Source organism: Heteronotia binoei, chromosome 10, assembly GCF_032191835.1.
Source record: "Heteronotia binoei isolate CCM8104 ecotype False Entrance Well chromosome 10, APGP_CSIRO_Hbin_v1, whole genome shotgun sequence".
Classification (NCBI taxonomy): domain Eukaryota; kingdom Metazoa; phylum Chordata; class Lepidosauria; order Squamata; family Gekkonidae; genus Heteronotia; species Heteronotia binoei.
In genome coordinates this window covers 426,864-448,038 of record NC_083232.1, presented here as the reverse complement: position 1 = coordinate 448,038, position 21,175 = coordinate 426,864, and the positions used below count along the sequence as shown (strand labels likewise).

At 56.4% G+C, this 21,175-nt stretch overlaps 2 protein-coding genes across 4 annotated transcripts in view; one reads left to right on the top strand and one right to left on the bottom strand.

Moving 5' to 3' along the window:
* The window catches only part of LOC132578050 (arf-GAP with GTPase, ANK repeat and PH domain-containing protein 3-like), a 403,463-nt gene that overhangs the window by 263,296 nt on the left and 118,992 nt on the right, over window positions 1–21,175 (top strand). The window lies entirely within an intron of this gene.
* Window positions 9,058–13,445, bottom strand: TMUB1 (transmembrane and ubiquitin like domain containing 1). The gene is made up of 2 exons (XM_060247881.1): window positions 12,967–13,445; window positions 9,058–9,747 (listed from the first exon to the last, which is right to left on the bottom strand). The coding sequence occupies exons 1-2, from the start codon at window positions 13,395–13,397 to the stop codon at window positions 9,384–9,386; spliced, it is 795 nt and encodes a 264-aa protein (XP_060103864.1). The 5' UTR covers window positions 13,398–13,445; the 3' UTR covers window positions 9,058–9,383.

The following is a 21,175-nucleotide window of genomic DNA, read 5'->3' as shown; positions in this document are numbered from 1 at the left end:
CAGAAGTCAGCCCCGCTGCCAGCAAGGGGGATGCATTTCTCTCCAGAGGACCCCCACTCCCATTTTTTCCTGACTGGAAAAACTAAACATTCGGGGGAAGGGGGCGGGGGGTTAAAAAACTCCTTTGAGATATTTCCTCTTTTAGAATAAAATAACTTCTTACTCTAAAAATGTAGACCATGAAAAACTGATGAATTTTTCAACTTTTCCAGTAGAAAAACTGGAAAGTTTGGTGAGCTTTGGGCGGGGAACCCTCTTATAATGTAGATTTATATATTTTCAGGAAATTTTCTTTTGTTTAAATTTAAATAATTTTAGCAACAATTAATATGTGATCAATGAGAACTGTTTTCAATGTTATTAAATTTAGCTTAATATCCAAACACGGTGGTAATCCTGCATGAGAGAGATTTTGTCCAAATAATACACTTTCTTTGGACCTCTACAGAATCAGTTTTTATTTTTTCCTGCCTCTCAGGTGACAAAGAATAAAATACAATCTCTTGTGTACATTTTCAGTTTTTATACTTCTAAACTCCACAAACATGCCAAATAGTACAATTTATACGCTAAGTTGTAAATGATGCAGTTTATGTTGCTGTACAGCAGGGGTGGTCCAACTTGCTTCAACATCAGATGCTGGAGTCAAAAAACAAGGAAGGGAGGGAGGAAGAAAGAGAGGAAGGAATGAGGAAGAAGGGGAAAATGGAAAGAAACTTTAATAGCTTCAAATGCATTCTCCAAGCTGCCAGCTGACTTGGCTTGGAGAAGTGTTTTAAACAGAGAAATGCCCCCTCCAAGCTAGCTGACTGAGCAGTGGCAGCTTTGAGAGTCATACAATATGGCTTCCGAGCTAGTCGGGCCACCCGTGCTCTAGAGCCTGCCTGATGGCCAGACGGCCCCCACAGTTCACAAGCTATGCAAAACTGAATTGTTCAAGAGAACTTTTAATAAAAGCAATAGAGTTCGATTATAATGCAATAGTTATAATGCTTTGATAAAGGAACTGTGGCTTCTACTGCTGTGCCTAGTATATACAGTCTGTTGCTGAATGTGCTATCCTATTACACAACTGCTATCATTTAATGTATGTTACTATTTATGTTTTGTCTTAATTTTCTACAGTCCTATTCCTATTATGTTGCTTACCAAGTATCTCACCCTGCTGATTGTATTGACTGCATAATTTGCCTTGGATGTTAATGAGAAAAATGGATTATAAATATATATTTTTAAAAGTTCAGGTTTGATGCAAAAGACCATGAAACATTTCATCCTCCCCCCACAAATAACTCCTTTTCTCCTATGGCTTCCAAATGTCTGGAGATTTCACACTACCAGAAAGGGCCTTTGCTGAGGTGGTGGGCTCACGGCCTTTGGAGCTTTTTGAACAGGCCATCTGGCAGCAATGCTGATTCTGGGCACTTGGGCCAATCATGAGAGGGAGGGCAGGAAGGGCTGCATCAGGGCTTCCTTCTCGTGATCCTTTCAGACACACCCAGGGAAATGCTGATTGATACTTTGGGGTCAGGCAGCAACTTTTCTCCAGGCCAGTATAGTCAGGGGCCCTGCAGGTGTCACTGGGAGTGGGTGTGGAAGTATTTGCAAGTCCCCTGCACTGTGCTGGGGGCTGGACGATGACTCTGGAGGCCCCCTATAACTCTGTGATTCTAGGTAGCTCTGCCCCTCCCTCCTACACTTACTGGTGACGTTGTCCAGGAAGCCTGGAGAAAAGACCTTGTGTAGGACAGCCAAGGGGAAGTGACCCAGCTGGACAAGGGACATGAGGATGTTGACTGTGGCCAGGGGAGAAGCAGACGCCTTCTGCAGAAGCACAGACTCCAGCTGAGGGAAGAGCTCCAGGTGGTTGGAAGGCCGATAGTTTGTGCGGCTGAAGGGGAAGACCAGCTTCTGGATCATCTGCAGCAGGGAACCAAAAGGGAGGCCTGGCTCAAGCGAAAACTTCAGGACCATCCCGGCCCTCTCTGCATTGACCTAGGCAACCTCCCGCTATTCTCACTGCCAGTCGCTTTTGTACATCTAGTCCTGTCACACTGTTCACTTCATATCCTGCCCACTAGACATTTCCAGAGTCTGCCCCACCCCTTGCAGGAGAGAGGAGGTGGGGGGTGGGAGGGGGGTGAAGGGCTGGCCCAGAGTCTGCCCCCCTTGCAGCAGAGGAGGTGTGGGGGGGTGAAGGGCTGGCCCATAATCTGCCCCCTTGCAGCAGAGGGCGTGGGGGGGGGGTGAAGGGCTGTCCCAGAGTCTGCCCCCCTTGCAGCAGAGGAGGTGGGGGGGGGGGGGGTGAAGGGCTGGCCCATAATCTGCCCCCTTGCAGCAGAGGAGGTGGGGGGTGAAGGGCTGGCCCAGAGTCTGCCCCCCTTGCAGCAGAGGAGGTGGGGGGGTGAAGGGCTGTCCCAGAGTCTGCCCCCCTTGCAGCAGAGGAGGTGGGGGGGTGAAGGGCTGTCCCAGAGTCTGCCCCCCTTGCAGCAGAGGAGGTGGGGGGATGAAGGGCTGGCCCAGAGTCTGCCCCCCTTGCAGCAGAGGAGGTGGGGGGGGGGGTGAAGGGCTGTCCCAGAGTCTGCCCCCCTTGCAGCAGAGGAGGTGGGAGGTGAAGGGCTGTCCCAGAGTCTGCCCCCCTTGCAGCAGAGGAGGTGGGGGGGGGGTGAAGGGCTGTCCCAGAGTCTGCCCCCCTTGCAGCAGAGGAGGTGGGGGGGTGAAGGGCTGTCCCAGAGTCTGCCCCCCTTGCAGGACAGAGGAGGTGGGGGTGGGTGAAGGGCTGCCCCCCTTGCAGCAGAGGAGGTGGGGGGGGTGAAGGGCTGTCCCAGAGTCTGCCCCCTTGCAGGACAGAGGAGGTGGGGGGGGGGGTGAAGGGCTGCCCCCCTTGCAGCAGAGGAGGTGGGGGGGTGAAGGGCTGTCCCAGAGTCTGCCCCCTTGCAGGAGAGGAGGTGGGGGGTGGGTGAAGGGCTGCCCCCCTTGCAGCAGAGGAGGTGGGGGGGGTGAAGGGCTGGCCCATAATCTGCCCCCTTGCAGCAGAGGAGGTGGGGGGGTGAAGGGCTGTCCCAGAGTCTGCCCCCTTGTAGGACAGAGGAGGTGGGGGGTGGGTGAAGGGCTGCCCCCCTTGCAGCAGAGGAGGTGGGGGGGTGAAGGGCTGGCCCATAATCTGCCCCCTTGCAGCAGAGGAGGTGGGGGGGTGAAGGGCTGTCCCAGAGTCTGCCCCCCTTGCAGGACAGAGGAGGTGGGGGGGGTGAAGGGCTGCCCCCCTTGCAGCAGAGGAGGTGGGGGGGTGAAGGGCTGTCCCAGAGTCTGCCCCCTTGCAGGACAGAGGAGGTGGGGGGGGGGTGAAGGGCTGCCCCCCTTGCAGCAGAGGAGGTGGGGGGGTGAAGGGCTGTCCCAGAGTCTGCCCCCTTGCAGGAGAGGAGGTGGGGGGTGGGTGAAGGGCTGCCCCCCTTGCAGCAGAGGAGGTGGGGGGGGTGAAGGGCTGGCCCATAATCTGCCCCCTTGCAGCAGAGGAGGTGGGGGGGTGAAGGGCTGTCCCAGAGTCTGCCCCCTTGCAGGACAGAGGAGGTGGGGGGGGTGAAGGGCTGCCCCCCTTGCAGCAGAGGAGGTGGGGGGGTGAAGGGCTGTCCCAGAGTCTGCCCCCTTGCAGGAGAGGAGGTGGGGGGTGGGTGAAGGGCTGCCCCCCTTGCAGCAGAGGAGGTGGGGGGGTGAAGGGCTGTCCCAGAGTCTGCCCCCTTGCAGGACAGAGGAGGTGGGGGGGGGGTGAAGGGCTGCCCCCCTTGCAGCAGAGGAGGTGGGGGGGTGAAGGGCTGTCCCAGAGTCTGCCCCCTTGCAGGAGAGGAGGTGGGGGGGGGTGAAGGGCTGGCCCATAATCTGCCCCCTTGCAGCAGAGGAGGTGGGGGGGTGAAGGGCTGTCCCAGAGTCTGCCCCCTTGCAGGACAGAGGAGGTGGGGGGGGTGAAGGGCTGCCCCCCTTGCAGCAGAGGAGGTGGGGGGGTGAAGGGCTGTCCCAGAGTCTGCCCCCTTGCAGGAGAGGAGGTGGGGGGTGGGTGAAGGGCTGCCCCCCTTGCAGCAGAGGAGGTGGGGGGGTGAAGGGCTGGCCCATAATCTGCCCCCTTGCAGCAGAGGAGGTGGGGGGTGGGTGAAGGGCTGCCCCCCTTGCAGCAGAGGAGGTGGGGGGTGAAGGGCTGTCCCAGAGTCTGCCCCCTTGCAGGAGAGGAGGTGGGGGGTGGGTGAAGGGCTGCCCCCCTTGCAGCAGAGGAGGTGGGGGGGTGAAGGGCTGTCCCAGAGTCTGCCCCCTTGCAGGAGAGGAGGTGGGGGGTGGGTGAAGGGCTGCCCCCCTTGCAGCAGAGGAGGTGGGGGGGTGAAGGGCTGTCCCAGAGTCTGCCCCCTTGCAGGACAGAGGAGGTGGGGGGGGGGGGTGAAGGGCTGTCCCAGAGTCTGCCCCCTTGCAGGAGAGGAGGTGGGGGGGGGTGAAGGGCTGGCCCATAATCTGCCCCCTTGCAGCAGAGGAGGTGGGGGGGTGAAGGGCTGTCCCAGAGTCTGCCCCCTTGCAGGACAGAGGAGGTGGGGGGGGGTGAAGGGCTGCCCCCCTTGCAGCAGAGGAGGTGGGGGGGTGAAGGGCTGTCCCAGAGTCTGCCCCCTTGCAGGAGAGGAGGTGGGGGGTGGGTGAAGGGCTGCCCCCCTTGCAGCAGAGGAGGTGGGGGGGGGTGAAGGGCTGGCCCATAATCTGCCCCCTTGCAGCAGAGGAGGTGGGGGGTGGGTGAAGGGCTGCCCCCCTTGCAGCAGAGGAGGGGGGGGTGAAGGGCTGTCCCAGAGTCTGCCCCCCTTGCAGGACAGAGGAGGTGGGGGGGGGGGTGAAGGGCTGCCCCCCTTGCAGCAGAGGAGGTGGGGGGGTGAAGGGCTGTCCCAGAGTCTGCCCCCCTTGCAGGAGAGGAGGTGGGGGGTGGGTGAAGGGCTGCCCCCCTTGCAGCAGAGGAGGTGGGGGGGGTGAAGGGCTGGCCCATAATCTGCCCCCTTGCAGCAGAGGAGGTGGGGGGGTGAAGGGCTGTCCCAGAGTCTGCCCCCTTGCAGGACAGAGGAGGTGGGGGGGGGTGAAGGGCTGCCCCCCTTGCAGCAGAGGAGGTGGGGGGGTGAAGGGCTGTCCCAGAGTCTGCCCCCTTGCAGGAGAGGAGGTGGGGGGTGGGTGAAGGGCTGCCCCCCTTGCAGCAGAGGAGGTGGGGGGGTGAAGGGCTGTCCCAGAGTCTGCCCCCTTGCAGGACAGAGGAGGTGGGGGGGGGTGAAGGGCTGCCCCCCTTGCAGCAGAGGAGGTGGGGGGGTGAAGGGCTGTCCCAGAGTCTGCCCCCTTGCAGGAGAGGAGGTGGGGGGGGGTGAAGGGCTGGCCCATAATCTGCCCCCTTGCAGCAGAGGAGGTGGGGGGGTGAAGGGCTGTCCCAGAGTCTGCCCCCTTGCAGGACAGAGGAGGTGGGGGGGGGTGAAGGGCTGCCCCCCTTGCAGCAGAGGAGGTGGGGGGGTGAAGGGCTGTCCCAGAGTCTGCCCCCTTGCAGGAGAGGAGGTGGGGGGTGGGTGAAGGGCTGCCCCCCTTGCAGCAGAGGAGGTGGGGGGGGGTGAAGGGCTGGCCCATAATCTGCCCCCTTGCAGCAGAGGAGGTGGGGGGTGGGTGAAGGGCTGCCCCCCTTGCAGCAGAGGAGGTGGGGGGGTGAAGGGCTGTCCCAGAGTCTGCCCCCTTGCAGGAGAGGAGGTGGGGGGTGGGTGAAGGGCTGCCCCCCTTGCAGCAGAGGAGGTGGGGGGGTGAAGGGCTGTCCCAGAGTCTGCCCCCTTGCAGGACAGAGGAGGTGGGGGGGGGGTGAAGGGCTGTCCCAGAGTCTGCCCCCTTGCAGGAGAGGAGGTGGGGGGGGGTGAAGGGCTGGCCCATAATCTGCCCCCTTGCAGCAGAGGAGGTGGGGGGGTGAAGGGCTGTCCCAGAGTCTGCCCCCTTGCAGGACAGAGGAGGTGGGGGGGGGGGTGAAGGGCTGCCCCCCTTGCAGCAGAGGAGGTGGGGGGGTGAAGGGCTGTCCCAGAGTCTGCCCCCTTGCAGGAGAGGAGGTGGGGGGGGGGGTGAAGGGCTGGCCCATAATCTGCCCCCTTGCAGCAGAGGAGGCGGGGGGGTGAAGGGCTGTCCCAGAGTCTGCCCCCTTGCAGGACAGAGGAGGTGGGGGGGGGTGAAGGGCTGCCCCCCTTGCAGCAGAGGAGGTGGGGGGGTGAAGGGCTGTCCCAGAGTCTGCCCCCTTGCAGGAGAGGAGGTGGGGGGTGGGTGAAGGGCTGCCCCCCTTGCAGCAGAGGAGGTGGGGGGGGGTGAAGGGCTGGCCCATAATCTGCCCCCTTGCAGCAGAGGAGGTGGGGGGTGGGTGAAGGGCTGCCCCCCTTGCAGCAGAGGAGGTGGGGGGGTGAAGGGCTGTCCCAGAGTCTGCCCCCTTGCAGGAGAGGAGGTGGGGGGTGGGTGAAGGGCTGCCCCCCTTGCAGCAGAGGAGGTGGGGGGGTGAAGGGCTGTCCCAGAGTCTGCCCCCTTGCAGGAGAGGAGGTGGGGGGTGGGTGAAGGGCTGCCCCCCTTGCAGCAGAGGAGGTGGGGGGGTGAAGGGCTGTCCCAGAGTCTGCCCCCTTGCAGGACAGAGGAGGTGGGGGGGGGTGAAGGGCTGCCCCCCTTGCAGCAGAGGAGGTGGGGGGGGTGAAGGGCTGTCCCAGAGTCTGCCCCCTTGCAGGAGAGGAGGTGGGGGGGGTGAAGGGCTGGCCCATAATCTGCCCCCTTGCAGCAGAGGAGGTGGGGGGGGTGAAGGGCTGTCCCAGAGTCTGCCCCCTTGCAGGACAGAGGAGGTGGGGGGGGTGAAGGGCTGCCCCCCTTGCAGCAGAGGAGGTGGGGGGGTGAAGGGCTGTCCCAGAGTCTGCCCCCTTGCAGGAGAGGAGGTGGGGGGTGGGTGAAGGGCTGCCCCCCTTGCAGCAGAGGAGGTGGGGGGGGTGAAGGGCTGGCCCATAATCTGCCCCCTTGCAGCAGAGGAGGTGGGGGGGTGAAGGGCTGTCCCAGAGTCTGCCCCCTTGCAGGAGAGGAGGTGGGGGGGGGGTGAAGGGCTGCCCCCCTTGCAGCAGAGGAGGTGGGGGGGGTGAAGGGCTGTCCCAGAGTCTGCCCCCTTGCAGGAGAGGAGGTGGGGGGGGGGTGAAGGGCTGGCCCATAATCTGCCCCCTTGCAGCAGAGGAGGTGGGGGGGTGAAGGGCTGTCCCAGAGTCTGCCCCCTTGCAGGACAGAGGAGGTGGGGGGGGGGGTGAAGGGCTGCCCCCCTTGCAGCAGAGGAGGTGGGGGGGTGAAGGGCTGTCCCAGAGTCTGCCCCCTTGCAGGAGAGGAGGTGGGGGGTGGGTGAAGGGCTGCCCCCCTTGCAGCAGAGGAGGTGGGGGGGGTGAAGGGCTGGCCCATAATCTGCCCCCTTGCAGCAGAGGAGGTGGGGGGGTGAAGGGCTGTCCCAGAGTCTGCCCCCTTGCAGGAGAGGAGGTGGGGGGGGGGTGAAGGGCTGCCCCCCTTGCAGCAGAGGAGGGGGGGGTGAAGGGCTGTCCCAGAGTCTGCCCCCTTGCAGGACAGAGGAGGTGGGGGGGGTGAAGGGCTGCCCCCCTTGCAGCAGAGGAGGTGGGGGGGTGAAGGGCTGTCCCAGAGTCTGCCCCCTTGCAGGAGAGGAGGTGGGGGGGGGGTGAAGGGCTGCCCCCCTTGCAGCAGAGGAGGGGGGGGTGAAGGGCTGTCCCAGAGTCTGCCCCCTTGCAGGAGAGGAGGTGGGGGGTGGGTGAAGGGCTGCCCCCCTTGCAGCAGAGGAGGTGGGGGGGGTGAAGGGCTGGCCCATAATCTGCCCCCTTGCAGCAGAGGAGGTGGGGGGGTGAAGGGCTGTCCCAGAGTCTGCCCCCTTGCAGGAGAGGAGGTGGGGGGGGGGTGAAGGGCTGCCCCCCTTGCAGCAGAGGAGGGGGGGGTGAAGGGCTGTCCCAGAGTCTGCCCCCTTGCAGGACAGAGGAGGTGGGGGGGGTGAAGGGCTGCCCCCCTTGCAGCAGAGGAGGTGGGGGGGTGAAGGGCTGTCCCAGAGTCTGCCCCCTTGCAGGAGAGGAGGTGGGGGGTGGGTGAAGGGCTGCCCCCCTTGCAGCAGAGGAGGTGGGGGGGGTGAAGGGCTGGCCCATAATCTGCCCCCTTGCAGCAGAGGAGGTGGGGGGGTGAAGGGCTGTCCCAGAGTCTGCCCCCTTGCAGGAGAGGAGGTGGGGGGTGGGTGAAGGGCTGCCCCCCTTGCAGCAGAGGAGGTGGGGGGGGTGAAGGGCTGGCCCATAATCTGCCCCCTTGCAGCAGAGGAGGTGGGGGGGTGAAGGGCTGTCCCAGAGTCTGCCCCCTTGCAGGAGAGGAGGTGGGGGGGGGGTGAAGGGCTGCCCCCCTTGCAGCAGAGGAGGGGGGGGTGAAGGGCTGTCCCAGAGTCTGCCCCCTTGCAGGACAGAGGAGGTGGGGGGGGTGAAGGGCTGCCCCCCTTGCAGCAGAGGGTGTTGGGGGGGCAGCCTCTCTGAGCCCCGCGGGGAGACCCACCTTGGTGTGGAGGTGTGGGGCGCGGGGGCGCAGGAAGTCGGCGAGGGCGTCGAGGAGGGGGGGCCGTCGGAGGCGGTGCCGGGCGAGGTATCGGGCGACGAGGGCGACGGCGGCGGGGCTGAGGCCGGGCGCGCGGCGGGGGAACCAGCCTGCGGGGGGGGGCAGAGGGGGGGGTCAGTGCCGGGGGGGCGTCCCCTGCCCCCCTCCCCTCCCTCCCCCCCCGGGGGACCCACCGTCGAGGGCGCGGGCGAAGGCGGGGGCGGGCGGGCGGCAGAAGGGGGGCGGGGGGAGGCGGCGCATGGCGGGAGGGGGCAGTGAAGGGCAGCCTCTCGCCTCAGCCCCCGCCGGCCGCCATCTTGCTTCCGGAAGGCCTCGGGGGCCCGCCCCCCACTTCCGCCGCGCCGCTTCCTGCCCGCTGGCGCCCCCGGAGCGGGGCCCTGGAACTGCACCCTCGGAGGACCCGCCCCACAAACCCACAGAAGCCGCTTTTCCTTCACAGTCGCCGCCTTTAATTTTAAAATATGCATTTGTCAGTTCACCCCCCTCCCCACATGGCCGATGGATGGTGGCTCCCCTCCCCTCCCGGCTGGCACAGCCCTTGGGGGCAGGACCCCACCTGCGGCTCCCACCACCAGCCGGCTCGTAGCCCCCAGGTCGCCCACGTTCACAAGGCAGGCTCCAAAGCGGCTGAAGGGATTCCAGAGTCCGACGGCTGCAGGGCTGCCCTCCTCCTCCCTTGTGGCAGAAAGACCACCAAGCCGGCACCTGTGCCCAGATGGAGCTGGAGCTTTCTGCCCCCCCCCCCCCCGGCACTATCTTCGGTACACGGCAAAGGCCACAAAGCTGAAGACAAGGGTGAGCCCCGCCAGGCAGGTGGTGGCTGTGGCTGTGAACACGTGCCGGTATTGCATCTGGAAATACCAGAGAGCTCCCAGCATCAGCACAAAGAGGGGCACCATCAGGCTGCCCACGTTGAGGGCAGCGTGTGCAGTATCCGCATTGGTGGCGTTGGCATGAGCACTGTTGGGCACAGACGGTGATTGGTGCTGCAGGATGTGGCAGTGCAACACACTGTTGTGGGTGAGGTGCAGGCCACTCAGGGTCTGCGAATCGTCCCGAAGCAATTGTCCCTGGTAGATCAGGCGCACCAGCTGCTCCTGGCCTGGGAAGTGGGCCCTGCGGAAGGAGGAAGAGAACGAGGGACCCAGTGAAGGCGACAGGCAAGGAGGAACACAACTGTGCTCATTCCCAGAGTTGCTCATGATGACCAAGAGTTTTAAAAGGGGACGAGGCAGATCCATGGGATGGAGAAAGTAGAGAAAGAAGTACTTTTCTCCCTTTCTCACAATACAAGAACTCGTGGGCATTCGATGAAATTGCTGAGCAGACAGGTTAAAACAGATAAAAGGAAGTACTTCTTCACCCAAAGGGTGATTAACATGTGGAATTCACTGCCACAGGAGGTGGTGGCGGCCACAAGCATAGCCACCTTCAAGAGGGGGTTAGATAAAAATATGGAGCACAGGTCCATCAGTGGCTATTAGCCACAGTGTATGTGTGTATATAAAATTTTTTGCCACTGTGTGACACAGAGTGTTGGACTTGATGGGCCATTGGCCTGATCCAACATGGCTTCTCTTATGTTCTTATTCACGGAGGTCCATCAGTGGCTTCTCGCCATGGTGACTAAAAGGAGCCTCCATATTCAGAGCCAGCGAACCAGGAGGCAACATCAGTTGAGGCCTTGGCCTCTGCGCCCTGTCTCTTGGCCCACTAAGAGAACTGATTTGAAGAAGTGTGCTTGCACATGTGTAAGCTTATACCTTGAATAAAACTTTGTTGGCCTTTACAGTGCCACTGAACTGAAACGCTGCTCTGCTGCTTCAGACCAATACAGCTACCCCACCTGAATCTGATGTGGCCACTGTGTGACTAGATGGATCCTGATGCAGATGACAGTCTTATGAGGCAACTATACCAGATGAGTTCTTCACTGGGGCCTAAAGCAGAAAACTCCAGGCTTTGGAACCCAACAGATTAGAGATTCTCAGCCGCTTGTTCCCGCTAAAGAAAACCAGGCCTCAATGAAGCAGGGCCTGGGTGATTCACGGCGACAGGAGGTAGCGGCGGCTATAAGCATAAACAGCTTCAAGAGGGGATTGGATAAAAATATGGAGCAAAGGTCCATCAGTGGTTATTAGCCACAGTGTATTGTTGGAACTCTCTGTCTGGGGCAGTGATGCTCTGTAGTCTTGGTGCTTGGGAGGGGCAACAGTGGGAGGGCTTCTAGTGTCCTGGCCCCACTGATGGCACCTGGTTTCTTTGGCCACTGTGTGACACAGTGTGTTGGACTGGATGGGCCACTGGCCTGATCCAACAGGGCTTCTCTTCTGATGTGACACAGAGTGTTGGACTGGAGGGGCCACTGGCCTGATCCCACAGGGCTTCTCTTATGTGACAGAGAGTGTTGGACTGGATGGGCCACTGGCCTGATCCAACATGGCTTCTCTTATGTTTTCATGTCTGAGGCTATGGCACATAAAAGAGCCAGGCTATGATGAAATCTGGTAGCAACACTAAGTTTTCAAGGTGCTGTAAAGGATTGTTTTGGTTTGCTGTATTTATTTGCCAGTATTTAGAATGTTTTTATTCTCTTTTCTCCAGGAAGCAAAAGACTGGCACAGTGATCTATCTGGAGCCTTCTTGACACCTTCCTGACAGCCGTTCTTTTGATGCCAGGGTGCAGGGGCACTGGGCACCAGTATCCTTGAGCAGGAAATGCTCAGACTCTACCAGTGGTCTCTTCCTGGAGCCTCCAGGCAATTCACACAAAACTATTCCTCTAGAGCAGAAGCTTTTCTAGACCAGAATATACCCTGAAGGACAAAGGGGCCCACCAAATGGCAGCAATGTGGGGGGGGAGGCAAGTGGAAGCTCTAGACTGCTGGCCACGCCATGAAGAAAAGGAGGATTTTATACCCCTTTTTTCTCTAACTTATGGAGTCTCAAACTTACACTTCTTCCTCTCCCCACAACAGGCCCCTTGTGAGGCTGGTGAGGCTGAGAGAGCTCTGAGAGAACCGTGACTGACCCAAGGTCACCCAGCAGGCTTCAGGTGGAGGAGGAGGCAGATCGACTCCAGATTAGGGGCCATGCTGCTTCTCTACACTCTCCTTATGCCTCTGATGCCTTTCCAACCTTGGCCCAGGGGTGTTGCTACAGTCTGGTGTAGTTGTTGTTTGCAGACTCTTACCTGGGAGAACTGGGTTTCATTCCCCACTCCTCCTCCACATGCAGCTGCTGATGTGACCTTGGGTCAGCCACACGTTCTTCTGGAGCAGCTCTGCTCAAGAGCAGTTATGGGAGAGCTCTCTCAGCCCCACCTACTTCAGTCACAGGGTGTCTGTTGTGGGGAGGGGAAGGAAAAGGAGATTGGAAGCCAGTCTGAGGTATAAATCCAATCTCTTCTCTTCTTCTACGTCCTCTTTCCTAGCTGGTTACACTGAAGCTTCCCTTCACCTGCCTGCTCTCTGCTTAGCTTCACAGGCTCCCTGTCAGGGTTCAAATTCCACTTCCCACCCCAGCATCTAAGGGTAAGTGGTGGTCTGAACTGGCAACTCGACATCTGGAGAGCTGCCAGGTCCAGATTACCATGGCAACAGGGATCAACTGATCTCAGGACTCTGAGACTGGCAACAACAGCAACAGTTCGATTCTTAGTTTTATTAAGATCGTCAGCTTTCGTGTGCTCTAAGAACACTTCATCAGACAAGGAATCTGGCACAGTGAGCAGAGCTGGAAGGCTTACCAGCTCTGCTCACTGTACCAGATTCCTCGTCTGATGAAGTGTGCTGAGAGCACACGAAAGCTTCCCTTCTGATAAAACTAAGTTGGTCTTAAAGGTGCAGCTTGACTCCTATTTTGTTCAACTGCTTCAGACCAACACGGCTGCCCACTTAGTTCCTGATTCTGCAGGTGTCCCAACTGGGTTTGACTGACCAGGATGAGATTAGGGTGGACAGATGAGATGAACTGTCAATTCTGAGTAGCAGCGGGAAAAAGGCAAGTATTATTATTATTATGAAAAGGGGCTGAAAACAAAATTCTAATGTCTTTATATATACTGAATTGGAATACTGTATGTTGTTTGGATCAACTTATATTAAAAAAACCAGATTCTGGGAAAATATAAGCTGACAATAAAATGAGCAAAAGGAGAATGTGCTACATCAAGACAAACATAGACTGTATCATAGACTCCTACAGGACACCCATGCAGGATCAGCCTAGAGCAGTGGCCCCAACCTTTTTGCACGACGGAGCACCCCCAGGGCTGGCTCGCCCACCGTGGCCCCAGCAGAGAATCCCGCTGCCAGCTGAGGTGCAGAGCCTCACCTTTTAAGGCCTCCCACGGTGTCCTCGGGGCGCACCCGGGCCAGGCGCTCCGTGTCATTCAAGAACTTCAGTCGCAAGATGATGGTGTCGTCTGCTGGGGAGTTCTCAGAGCTGGTGCCTCCTGTGGGTCGCTCTGGGGAGCTGAGGCCTGCTCTGTGTCGCAGGTCCCCACGAGGGCTGCCAGGCCTGTCTGCTGCAGCCCCCCCTGCAGGGTCTCCCTCCTTGACCCCAGCCCCCTGCCCACTTGGCCTGTCCTCCTGCAGGCCCTCGCCTCCTGCCTGCCCGGGGGCCAGAGGGGGGGTGGCCGCAAAGACGGGGTCCCCTCGCTCCACTGTGTGCGTCGAGAACCAGGCCAGCACCAGCACCAGCAGCACCGACAGCAGGCCAAAGAGGACCGTCACTTCATCCCCCACACCCTCGATCAGGGCCATGGCTGGTCAGGAGGCAGACGGCACCAGCCTGGAAAGGACAGAGAAAGGGCAGTGAGGCCTGGAATCACAGGTGTCTCTCTTCCCTGCCCTGGGTATAAGCCCAGCTGCATGCCCAATGATCTCGCCAGAAAGGCCGACCCCGGCAAGGACTTGGATGGGAGACCTCCAAGGTATACCAGGCCTGGGATGCGGGCCTCTGAAATGTCTGAAATGTCCAAGTCCCACTAGGGGTCAACTATGCACACACAAAATACTCACCCCCCCCCTCAAAAAGAAACCCCCTCTACCCTGAGAGTCCTCCTGCGTGTGACAGGCCAGACCATATGCACACTTGCAAGCCAAGCTCAGCGCTCAAAGAGCCTGCCAGAGCAGGGGGTCTGGGCCCATGGAAAACGGAAGGGGGCATCTTTTATCCAGCTTGTGCGGGCAAGGGGGAGCAGACACCTTCTCTGCTCCACGCACCAGCTGAAGGGGCATGAGAGCTGGGAGGGCCCCGCTGAGAGCCCTGCGACCCCACCCCCTCCCCTGCCCGGCTCTGGGGCGGGGCCTCCCTGGGCGGGGCTGAGCAGCCACCCCTCCCCTCCCCTCCTCCTCCTCGGACCCACCGAGGAGGGGGGGCGGCGGCGACCCGGTCGGAGGCTCAGCGGGACAGGGGCTCCCGCCCGGGGGTCATTTCCTCCCGTCCTCCTTCCTCTTCCGGCCCGTCCTCAGCCACTTCCGGCCTCGGCGCGGGGCATTGTGGGCGCTGTAGTCCTCGGCCAGGGGGAGACGCCCTTTGCAGGGGGGGTGACCCCAAGCAGGAGCCCCCTCGCTCCCCCCAAGTGAGCAGCCGCTCAGCCCCTGGGAACACGTGGGCAGCATCCTGGCCCTGCCGACGGACTTCTGGGGGGGGCGGCAGGGGAGGGACTGTCTGTCAGCGCCGCTCCGTTATATTCCCTATGGAGGACGATTCTCATAGGGGATAATGGAGAATTGATCCGTGGGTATCTGGGGCTCTGCGGGCCTGTTTTTTTGAGGCAGAGGCGCCAAATTTTCCGCATAGCATCCCGTGCCTCTCCTCAAAACACCCACCAACTTTCAAAAAGACTGGACCAGGGGGTGACATGATAGAAGTTTACAAGATAATGCATGGGATGGAGAAAGTAGAGAAAGAAGTACTTTTCTCCCTTTCTCACAATACAAGAACTCGTGGGCATTCGATGAAATTGCTGAGCAGACAGGTTAAAACGGATAAAAGGAAGTACTTCTTCACCCAAAGGGTGATTAACATGTGGAATTCACTGCCACAGGAGGTGGTGGCGTCCACAAGCATAGCCACCTTCAAGAAGGGGTTAGATAAGAATATGGAGCAGAGGTCCATCAGTGGCTATTAGCCACAGTGTGTGTGTGTGTGTGTATATATATATTTGGCCGCTGTGTGACACAGAATGTTGGACTGGATGGGCCATTGGCCTGATCTAACATGGCTTCTCTTATGTTCTTATGTTCTTATGTCCAATTCTATGAGCCCCCAAAGAAGCCCCTATCCATCATTTCCTATGGAAAGAAGGCATTTAAAAGATGTGCGGTCCCTTTACATGTGATAGTTTATATATGGTTTATATATTTATATATAAATATGATAGTTTATATGTTATATATATGTGATAGTTTATATATGGTTTATATAGTTATATATTTATATATATATGGTTTATATATTTAAATATTGTTTAATTTTTATGTTGATCAATTGCTGGAAGCCGCCCTGAGCCACTTGTGGGAAGGGCGGGATACAAGTCTTAGATAGATAGATAGATAGATAGATAGATAGATAGATAGATAGATAGATAGATAGATAGATAGATAGATAGATAGATAGATAAATAGCCAGAACTCCCTTTGGGGTTCAATGATGCTTGTCACACCTTTGCTCCTGGCTCCACCCCAATGTCTCCTAGTTCCACCCCCAAACTCCCCAGATATTTCTTGAACTGGACCTGGCCACCTTAGCACAACCTGTTGATTTTTCTACCAGCTGAGTTCCTGTAATTTTAGAAATAAAGCAGAAATCCCCCACCTTTGTGCTCTATATGCCCAGAACCAGTGTTTGTCTTCCACCATCCTCCAAAGTCTGCTCAAATTCATGTTTGTTACATCAGTAATGCTGCCCAGTCATCTCCTCTTTTGCCATCCCCTTCTTTTGCCTTCTGTCTTTCCCAGCATCAGGGTCTTCTCCAGGGAGTGCTCCCTTCTCATTTGGTGGCCAAAGTATTGGAGCTTCAGCTTCAGCATCTGACCTCCCAGGGAACAGTCGGGGTTGACTTCTCTTAAGACTGACTGATTGGATCTTCTTGCAGTCCAAGGGACTCTCAAGATTCTTCTCCACCACCACACCTCAAAAGCATCTATTCTTCTGCACTCAGTCTTCCTTATGGTCCAGCTCTCACAGCCATACATTACTACTGGGAATACCATCGCTTTGACTATACGGACTTTTGTTGGCAGGGTGATGTCTCTACTTTTTATTATACTGCCCAGGTTCGCGATAGCTGTCCTCCCAAGGAGCAAACATCTTTTAATTTCATGGCTACAGTCACCATCTGCAGTGATCTTGGATCCCAGAAATGTTATGGATCCCCAAACAAAGCTAGGCCCAAAATGACTAACCAGAATGGTATATAGAACGGCAACTTCAGAGTAAGGTGAACAGTATACATGAACTGCCTTATATTGAATCAAGCCCTTGGTCCAGGCCCCAAATCAGGTCCTTGTTCTGGGGGCTGCTGTTGTAGGCGAGGGGAGAGGGGAATGGGTAGAGGGAGTTGATTACCCAGCTTGCTGGGGGGAAAGTGGGGATGACTGGGGAAGGCAATGGCAAACCACCCCATTCAAAAGTCTGCCGTGACATCACCCCAGAGTTGGAAATGACTGGTGCTTGCACAGGCCACGAACTTTTTTAGAGGGATAACATTTTGGAGGGGATCCCTGTGATCAGGGCAGAGGGAGGTACAATGGTGGGAGAAGCCACTGGAGAGGAGAAGGAGACAGAGGTATGGTTATGATGCTTGGTTGCCTTCCAACTGTTGTCTCATCCTGAGATGCATTGGTGAAGGGGCCTGGAGACCAAGAAGCCCTAGGAGGAAAGGCTGAGGGACTTGGGAAGTTTTAGTCTGGAGAATAGGAGGGGCTTTTTGGGGGGGAGGGGACAAGATTACTCTCGTGAAATATCTGAAGGGCTGTCATGTAGAGGAGGGCAGGGAGCTGTTCCTGTGGGCAGCAGAGGAGAGGACTCAAAAGAAGGGGTCTAAATTAAGGTGGGAAGGTAGCTGGATATTAGGAAAAACTTTTTGAGAGTCAGAGTTGTTCAGCAGTTCCCTAGGGAGGTGGGGAGATCCCCCTGACTTGAAGCAGTGGCTGGACAAACACTTGTCAGGGATGCTCTAGGCTGATCCTGCATTGAGCAGGGGGTTGGACTAGATGGCCTCTGTGGCACCTTCCAACTCTGGGATTCTCAGACTAGGAATATGAACTCCTTCAGCACTGAGGCTGCATAATGCCAGGCCCATTAATAATAAGACCAGAACGCTGCATGGTTCCATTGCTAGTGATCCCTGACCCCACAGATACCTGCTCCCCCAACCAGAGCGAGGGCTTTTTCGGCCTGGGTCTGACCTGGTGGGACTCTCTGCCAAACGGGGATTGGATGCATCTCTGCAGCCAGGTCCTGCCAGGCTTTTCTCATGGCTGGCGCTCCCCTCCTCTCCCTTTTTTGGCCTCCTCCCTTACCCGCTAGGCAGCAACACAGTCTGGACCTGGTTCAAAATCTGAATCATAGGCACCATCTGGGAATTGTTTTTAAGACGATACTGAATGATTTTATTGTAATTTAATGTTTATGTTGCATGTTATTTGTTATTGCCCATTGCCCAGAGCTTTGTGAACTTGGGGACTGGGCGGCCCATAAATTTAATCTATAAATAAATAACATGAGTCTTGTCCACTCAGACTGGCAGCAGCTCTCCAGGATCTCGGCAGAGGACTTCCGTATCACCTGCTGCCAGATCTATTTACTGGAGATACTGGGGACTGAACACGTGAGACCTTCTGCATGCCAAGCAGAGGCTCTGCCACTGAGCCACAGTGAAATGTGCAGCAAGGCTCTCATTCCCAGAGTGGGGTGAATTTGAGGGTGGTGGACATTTCTGGACATTGGTTATTACCATAATAACAGCAGCAGCAGTGCTATCGATATTGTTAGTTTCCAGCAGCAAGATTTATTACATTAGATTTCAAATATGCATCAACGACTTTTCCTAACTCATGTATGAATGGTTTGAAAATGGTTCAGACCCTTCAGCTGGCTCCAAATGCAGGGGCCGGGCTACTGTCAGGAGCTGGTTGAAGGGGCTGTGTCCCCCCGCCCTGAAAGAGCAGCACTGGCTGCCCACCTGTTTCCAGGTGCAATGCAAAGTGCCTTCAGCGGCTTGGGGCCAAGGCTTCTGAAGGACCAGCGCCTCCTACACTGTCTAGCCGCCCAGTTAACACCTCCAGCCCTGTCCTCTGCATTCCAGCTACTAGAGGCAAGGTGAGTGAGGATGAGAGACCATTTTCTGTGTTTTTTAGTTGTCAGCTGCCTTGAGCAGGACTCTGAAGAGGCAGCGGAGAAATATGCTAAACAAATAAACACAACAGGTAGAGCCAATGTCGTCTTTAATTATAGCCATTTCTGGATGTATAAAGGCAGTGCTGTGGTTCTCCAGCATTCCTTTGGAGCAGATGAGGAACCACACAAGGAAGAGAGTGTGGGGCTGTCTTTAAGGTCCAGTGACACCTTCAAGACTAACTCCCATCCCATCGTATCCCAAGTGGGTGAAGCAACAAAACAAAGTTTGCACCTTTAAGACCAACCAAATTTTATTCTGGGTATAAACTTTCATGTGCGTGTGCACAGTTCAAACCCTACGCCAAAGGATAAATGGATACAAATCTAACATCAGGAAACTTATAGGAGAACACTTCAACCTTCTAGGTCATTCAACGGGGGACTGTAAAGTACCTGTTTTATTGCCAAGAAACTTCAGAAACAGATTTGAATGGGAGACAGCAGAGTTACAAGTTATTACAACACTCAGGACAATGGAACCCCCAGATAAGAAACATTGGTTTCTTATCTCACTACACATGCTGATGACATTCAGTTTTCACTGGCCTTCATGGGCACTCAATGAAATTGCTGAGAAGTTGGGTTTGAATGGATAAGTCCTTCTTTACCCAAAGGGTGATTAACACATGGAATTCACTGCCACAGAAGGTGGCGGCTGCAAGCATAAACAGCTTCAAGTGGGGATTGGGTAATCCCATGGAGCAGAGGTCCATCAGTGGCTATTCTCTCGGCTTGACTTCGCAAACGATTTAAGAAGGGTGCAGTAGTCCACGTCTGCTGCAGGCTCGCTGGTGGCTGACAAGACCAATGCGGGACAGACAGATCCGGCCACAGTGGCTGCAGGGAAAAGTCTGATTTGGGGTTGGTGCTGTAGCAGTGCGATTCTTCCTCAATCTCCTTTTGTCCTCAAGACCAGCTATGCGTGCGTTCTCAAAGGAAGAGACAGCCTGGTGGATGGTGTGCCTCCATGCTTTGCGATCTGAGGCTAGGTCAGACCACTGGTGATGGTTGATGTGACAGGTGCCAAGGGATTTCTTCAAGGAGTCCTTGTACCTCTTCTTCGGTGCCCCTCTATTTCGATGGCCAGTGGAAAGTTCGCCATACAGAGCAATCTTGGGAAGGCGGTGGTTTTCCATCCTAGAAATATGCCCTGCCCAGCGCAGCTGCGTCTTCAGCAGCAGTGCCTCGATGCTTGTAACCTCCGCCCTCTTGAGGACTTCAGTGTTGGTCACAAAGTCACTCCAGTGGATGTTAAGGATGGTGCGAAGGCAGCGCTGATGAAAGCGCTCAAGGAGTCGCAGGTGATGACGGTATAAAACCCACGATTCGGAGCCGTAGATGAGGGTTGTCATCACAACCGCTTTGTAAACATTGATCTTTGTGCCTTTTTTCAGATGCTTGTTACTCCACACTCTTTTATGCAGTCAGCCAAATGCACGGTTTGCCTTTGCCAGCCTATTGTCAATCTCCTTGTCGATCTTGGCATCTGAGGAGATGATGCACCCCAGGTAGCTGAACTGCTGGACTGTCTTCAAAACTGATTCACCCACAGTAATACAAGGAGGGTGATAATCTTCCTGGGGTGCAGGCTGGTGGAGAACTTCTGTCTTCTTCAGACTAACTTCTAGGCCGAATAGCTTGGCAGCCTCTGCAAAGCAGGACGTCATATGCTGCAGAGCTGATACCGAGTGGGAGACGAGTGCAGCATCATCAGCAAACGGTAGCTCTCGGATAAGTTTTTCCATTGTCTTGGAGTGAGCCTTTAGTCGCCTCAGGTTGAACAGGCTGCCATCGGTGCAATAGCGGATGTAGACACCATCGTCATCATCTAGATCTACTGCGGCTCTTTGAAGCATCATGCTAAAGAAGATCGTAAAGAGAGTTGGTGCAAGAACGCAGCCTTGCTTTACACCTGTGCCTATTGGGAAGGGCTCCGAAAGGTCATTGCAGTGTCTGACTTGGCCTCGCTGGTCTTCATGTAGCTGGATGATCATGCTAAGGAACCTTGGGGGACATCCTAAACGTTCCAAGATTTGCCACAGGCCTTTCCTGCTAACGGTATCGAAAGCTTTGGTAAGGTCGACAAAAGTCACATATGGCTATTAGTGGCTAATTAGTCACAAGGTATAGGTGGAACTCTCTGTCTGGGGCAAGAGATGCTCTGTTCTTGGTGCTGGGGAGGGCACAGTGTCCTGGCTCCACTGATGGACCTCCTGTTAGCACCTGTTTTTTTGGCCACTGTGTGACCCAGAGTGTTGGACTGGATGGGCCATTGGCCTGATCCAACATGGCCTCTCATGTTCTTATGTCTTGCTAGTCATCTTCATACACTTAGCTATATTTACTACTCATTTATGCATCTTGACTCTAATTCGGCCTTTCTTGGCAACATCTTCCCCCCTACCTATATGTCATGGTCGCTGACTTTTGTTTCCATGTATCTGAAGAGGTGTGCGTGCACACGAAATCTTATACATAAGAACATAAGAGAAGACATGTTGGATCAGGCCAATGGCCCATCCAGTCCAACATTCTGTGTCACACAGTGGCTATACACACATATATATACACACTGTGGCTAATAGCCACTGATGGACCTCTGCTCCATAATTTTATCTAACCCCCTCTTGAAGCTGTCTATGCTTGTAGCCGCCACCACCTCCTGTGGCTGTGAATCCCACATGTTAATCACCCTTTGGGTGAAGAAGTACTTCCTTTTATCTGTTTTAACTTGACTGCTCAGCAATTTCATTGAATGCCCAGAAGTTCTTGTATTGTGAGAAAGGGAGAAAAGGACTTCTTTCTCTACCTTCTCCATCCCATGCATTATTATCATGTCACCCCGCAGTCGACGTTTCTCCAAGCTAAAGAGCCCCAAGGGTTTTAACCTTTCTTCATAGGGAAAGTGTTCCAACCCTTTAATCATTCTAGTTGCCCTTTTCTGGACTGTCTTGATATTTTCAGTGAGTTATCTACCACGACCCCAAGATCTCTCTCTTGGTCAGTCTCTGCCAATTCACACCCCATCAACTTGTATTTGTAGCTTGGATTTTTGGCCCCAATGTGCATTACTTTGCACTTGGCCACATTGAACCTCATCTGCCATGTTGATGCCCACTCACCCAGCCTCAAC